The sequence below is a fragment of the Loa loa genome (assembly GCF_000183805.2).
Source record: "Loa loa unplaced genomic scaffold supercont3.71, whole genome shotgun sequence".
In the NCBI taxonomy this organism is placed as follows: domain Eukaryota; kingdom Metazoa; phylum Nematoda; class Chromadorea; order Rhabditida; family Onchocercidae; genus Loa; species Loa loa.
Genome location: NW_018108251.1, coordinates 104500 through 108997, shown reverse-complemented (window position 1 = coordinate 108997; position 4498 = coordinate 104500). Strand labels below are relative to the sequence as shown.

General features: G+C 33.9%; 1 protein-coding gene across 1 annotated transcript; it reads right to left on the bottom strand.

Moving 5' to 3' along the window:
• Nucleotides 1-397: 397 nt before the first annotated feature.
• LOAG_07457 (endomembrane protein emp70) lies at nt 398-4192 on the bottom strand. The gene is made up of 13 exons (XM_003142990.2): nt 3919-4192; nt 3332-3509; nt 3119-3241; nt 2889-2980; nt 2571-2723; nt 2373-2504; nt 2000-2166; nt 1799-1900; nt 1531-1718; nt 1296-1440; nt 1053-1199; nt 870-953; nt 398-770 (listed from the first exon to the last, which is right to left on the bottom strand). The coding sequence occupies exons 1-13, from the start codon at nt 4006-4008 to the stop codon at nt 626-628; spliced, it is 1746 nt and encodes a 581-aa protein (XP_003143038.1). The 5' UTR covers nt 4009-4192; the 3' UTR covers nt 398-625.
• Nucleotides 4193-4498: the final 306 nt, after the last annotated feature.

Sequence of the window (4498 nt, the reverse complement as noted above, 5' to 3'; positions counted from 1 at the left end):
TTTACTTTCAAGTCCGGATGAATGGATTAAAATTCGGAATTCCACTTAAGAAAGCGAATCCCGCAAGTCCTTCATGAAGTCCGGATAATTCACATGCCTTTAAAAGTAATTACCTATGGAATTTACAAATATTCGGTTAAACAACTTCACGGCACAGCCACAACATAGATTACCAATTCTTGGGTCGATAATAATAGATAATTATGTAATGCAGCAAACAATTCATTTGATTATAAAACTTCTCCCTAAAGTAGAACCCAAATTTTTGAGTCCGTAAACAGTAATATAAACGTAAGTCGACAATCACATCTCTATAAATAAATAAGCCAAAACTATTCTTTTTACTAAATTGTATCAATAACCCGTAGTGACAAGGAAACTCTACTTTCAAAACAGTTTGTAGGGATATATTCAGCAAATTTTTTATACAAGGAAACTTTTTAAGCTATCAAGAAAAATCCCCATGCTTATCCAGAAACAATGTTTACCATACCAGAACAAAATAAAATGGAACACCCAATCATTCTATATAGGTGCTCACAAATTACATGAAATTAATTCGTCACCCACAGTCCATCCAGCAACCTTTGTGCACAAATTATTGAAAAACCAATCATGAACAAATCTAGTCAATTTTCACCGTTGAATAAATTTTATGAATAAATTTTGCGGCACCCCAGTAGCCAATAGTGCCACACATAAATCCAAGGGCAGCGCTAAACAAACCCATATACCCGAAATAGAATACGGTCTGGAAAAGCCCATACATCCTGAAAATTAAACTCTTAGATTTTTAGAATCATATTAGTTAGAATTCAGCAAAACTTTGCACAAATCAAAATAGAACAGTAAATTCAAAAATAACTAACTTTGTCTTGAATAAGAAGTAATAAATTGAGTAAAGATAGACGTAGAAACAGGTGGATGCTCCTGCTAAAAAGCTAGTCCATCTCCTGAATAAATCGTCACTATTAATCTAAAGTAGAAATCTACAAATATGCTTTGGATATATAAGAAAATCTAAAAGTGAAATAGTTCGAACGGAAGCCCACCATCGATAATCTTCGGCATTCAGAAGGAAATAAGTGCATACAACTGTGACGCACATCGTAACAACTGCAAGGATAAGAGTAACGAGTAGCATGAAGCCATAAACATAGTATATTTTGTATGCCCAGAATGACGTAAAGATAAAGTACCTGCAATTTTTTAGATTATTTTATCATAGCAGAAAATTTTATCACAGCAGAAATCTGAGTAATACAATTCTTTCTTTTTTAAGAAACAGGAATTACATTTCAATGAAAATAGAACCAAATGGCAGAACACCACCAAGAAGAATAATCAGTGATGGTTCCAGAAACCATTTCTTATCCGGAATTGGCCGTGGAACAGCATTTACTCGACATGGATTGTTACTCTGTCCTTTCACATTGCGTCCTGAGCTCAAAAAAGTTGGAGTAATATAATTTGTTTTACTAAAGTTTCACAAAGCAATCTTTCAGCAAATCGATATGGAATGTGACTAACCGAGTACAGTGCCCACTAAAGTTAACGGGAGAATGACAAATAAGCAAATAGCGGTGACAGCGAGCATAATTGTGAATGGGATGGCTCTTGACGCATGGTAGGATATTGCGACAATGTTAATCAAGAAAGCCACAGATGATACCACAGAAGGCAAGAGGAATGCACCAAGTACCATTTGACGTATCCACCTATAAAAGTTAATAAGTAAAACTTTATCAGTCCATCCAAAATTAGTTTCTCGGTTTTAGAGTTGAAAAAAAAATTTTACTGTTTGCCACCAAATCGAGCATACATTGAACCACCAGCAAAGCCATTCACTGGAGATGCTGCAGCATATACAAAAATAGCAGCACTCAACAACGACCCTCTTCTGAAAAAATAGTGTGGAATATAAAGTTCGGCATATAATGTAAGATATCGAGTACTGAACGTCCCATCATACAAATGTTTGTTTAAAAAACCAACTTACTCCATATAAAATTCGCCTATAATAGCAAGAATAATAGTGATTATTGCAACTGTAAACACGTGATACCCAGTACCAATTAGCGATGAAAAAAGCATTGGAAACGATGGTGTTCTGAACACATCGCCATGCACCTGCTTCCAGCCATATTCATCACCTAAGTCACGCTCCTGAAAAGAAGGTTCACGTAAAAAAAAAATTCGATCGGATATTACTATCCTCCAAAGGTTATTTGCTTACAGAATATTCCAGGTTCTGTGCAAATAATGACAAATATTTCAGTATATCAGAAATTTATGGAAGAAGCACAAAAAATGTAAGGTGATGCAGAAAATAAAGTGAGGAACTATCAAACAATATGAAAATACCATCCTACCATGTCATCAAGATCTTCGTCTTTTTGATAACGAGCATAATCTTTTCTCAGTGTTCGCATGAGTATCATCCAGACCAACCCAACCAGAAAGATTACCATCATGAACGAATTAAAAATGGAGAACCAGTGTATCTAAAATTTAGAAACTAGCGCACGAAAAAAACTGAATTAAAATCTTGTTTCCGAAAATGAACCTACTCTGTGCTGGAAAAAAGTCGGATCCAGATATTTCTCGAACCGTTTATCAAATCTAACATCAGAAGATTTCCAAACAACTTCATATGTGAAGGAAATCGACACACCAGGCGCTAGTGCGACGCGCACATCTGAGGTCACATTAATGTCCACAATCTTTAAAAAATGTTAACAAATTATTTACAAAAACAACTTCAGTGCGGTAACCATTTAGTTTAGTGAAAGCAGAATTGGTTAAAATCAGAACCCAAGAATCAATTGGTATGGAAAAAATAAAATTCTAGCTTAGAATAACTAGATGGAGAATAAAGTATCACTCACTTGCTTCCCATTATAACCGATTTCTAGTTTTTTGTGTGTAAAAAGTCGATAATTTGGTGGTGTTGTTGTTGAATCGATCTCACCAACCATACCTAAAATTAGCCTTATTTCCAATTACATCACAGAAAAGCAAAATAATCACATTTAGGAAACAGTCGCACAAATACAATTCCACAAACTGCGACCACTCCAGCTTTTACAAACAAAGTGCGACTACATAAAACACCAACCGTACATAGGAAGTTCATCAAGATACATCTGATACCAATAATTATTTCGCACTGCATAAACGAACTGTTTATAGTCCTCTTCACTAAGGGTTTTCTTACAAAATTCCATTTTTTCCACGTTTTCTATAAAAAATGCCTTGTTGAGTAACAAAAACAGCTTTCATTTATTAGAAGGGCTAAAATAATTTCAACGATTCAATTGCAAATAATAACCTTTAAATTTGATATCCAGCCCTGAGTAATCAAGTTCAACGCCCAATAATGCTTCGCCCAATGTTTCGTGATAATGACTGATGGAGTGCTTAGGCCCTCGGCAGAAAGGTAGTGAAAAATATGCGTAAGTTTCCTGCCGATTACTGTATGGACCAACCGTATTCATCCATAATACAATCTTAATTTTGGCAAAAATAAGGAGAAAGCAAAAAACCTGCTTACTGAATTTATATAAATGATATGTATATATAAAATTAATATTTCAATGTGAAGAAAAACTTTTATCAAAAGCCCCATGCCGCAGCGGAGATCGGGGGTTCCCTATTCGAAAAAAAAGGATACTATATGGACATGTCCAATAAGTACGTTCATAAAAAAGTGAATCTGCAATCTCGCTGGACCTGCATCACTTGCCAGACTCTCAAAAATATATCCCATACAACCGTGAAGTGCTCTTTGAATTTTCTTAAAAACAAAGTCATCAGAAACATTTCGAAAAATTATCCAAATTTCATTTCATGAAATTCTAATGCTTTTCTTTGTAATAATAGAAAAAGAATTCTGAGTGAATGAATGTTGTTGCTAACCTCTTCACCATCACGATATAGATGATCATGTTCATCGCCCTCCACAAAAAGATATGCCCATAGCATCAATGCACAGATAACGCGACGCATTACTCGATGAAACCCAGAAAATATCACTCATCCATTAAACAATATGACATGTCTCTTTCAAAATTTATAGGCCAGTGTTTCATTTTAAGGTGAAATAACCATTACTATCACAAGAATTTTGTGGCAAATTAAACTAACATGACTAAATTTGCGTAAAATTTAACACAATTTGTGTAAATTAAACTCACGAGCACCAATTACAATCAGCAATATTCGTAACAGAAGTATTGGATTTAAACTTCGCTGAACCTGCAAAGAGTGAAATTCACTTTTCAGATCTTCAAAAATACATTCTATATAATCGTAAAATGCTGTCAAAATTTTCTTAAAAACAAAACCATCCAGCACATTTTGACAAATTACCCTGATTTAACTTTATGAAATTTTAATGTTTCTCCTAATGGTTAGCTCTTCCTTCCTCCAAGTCATAATTATATATATATATATATATATATATATATATATATATATATATATATATATATATATA

Excerpts from the sequence above, each read along its gene's own strand:
- LOAG_07457 (XM_003142990.2), bottom strand. The coding sequence starts at position 4,008 with ATGCGTCGCGTTATCTGTGCATTGATGCTATGGGCATATCTTTTTGTG. Across the intron at positions 2,724-2,888 it reads TCGGTTATAATGGGAAGCAA|ATTGTGGACATTAATGTGAC; the intron begins GTGAGTGATACT and ends CATTTTTTAAAG. Across the intron at positions 1,441-1,530 it reads TTTAGTGGGCACTGTACTCG|GACGCAATGTGAAAGGACAG; the intron begins GTTAGTCACATT and ends TTTTGAGCTCAG.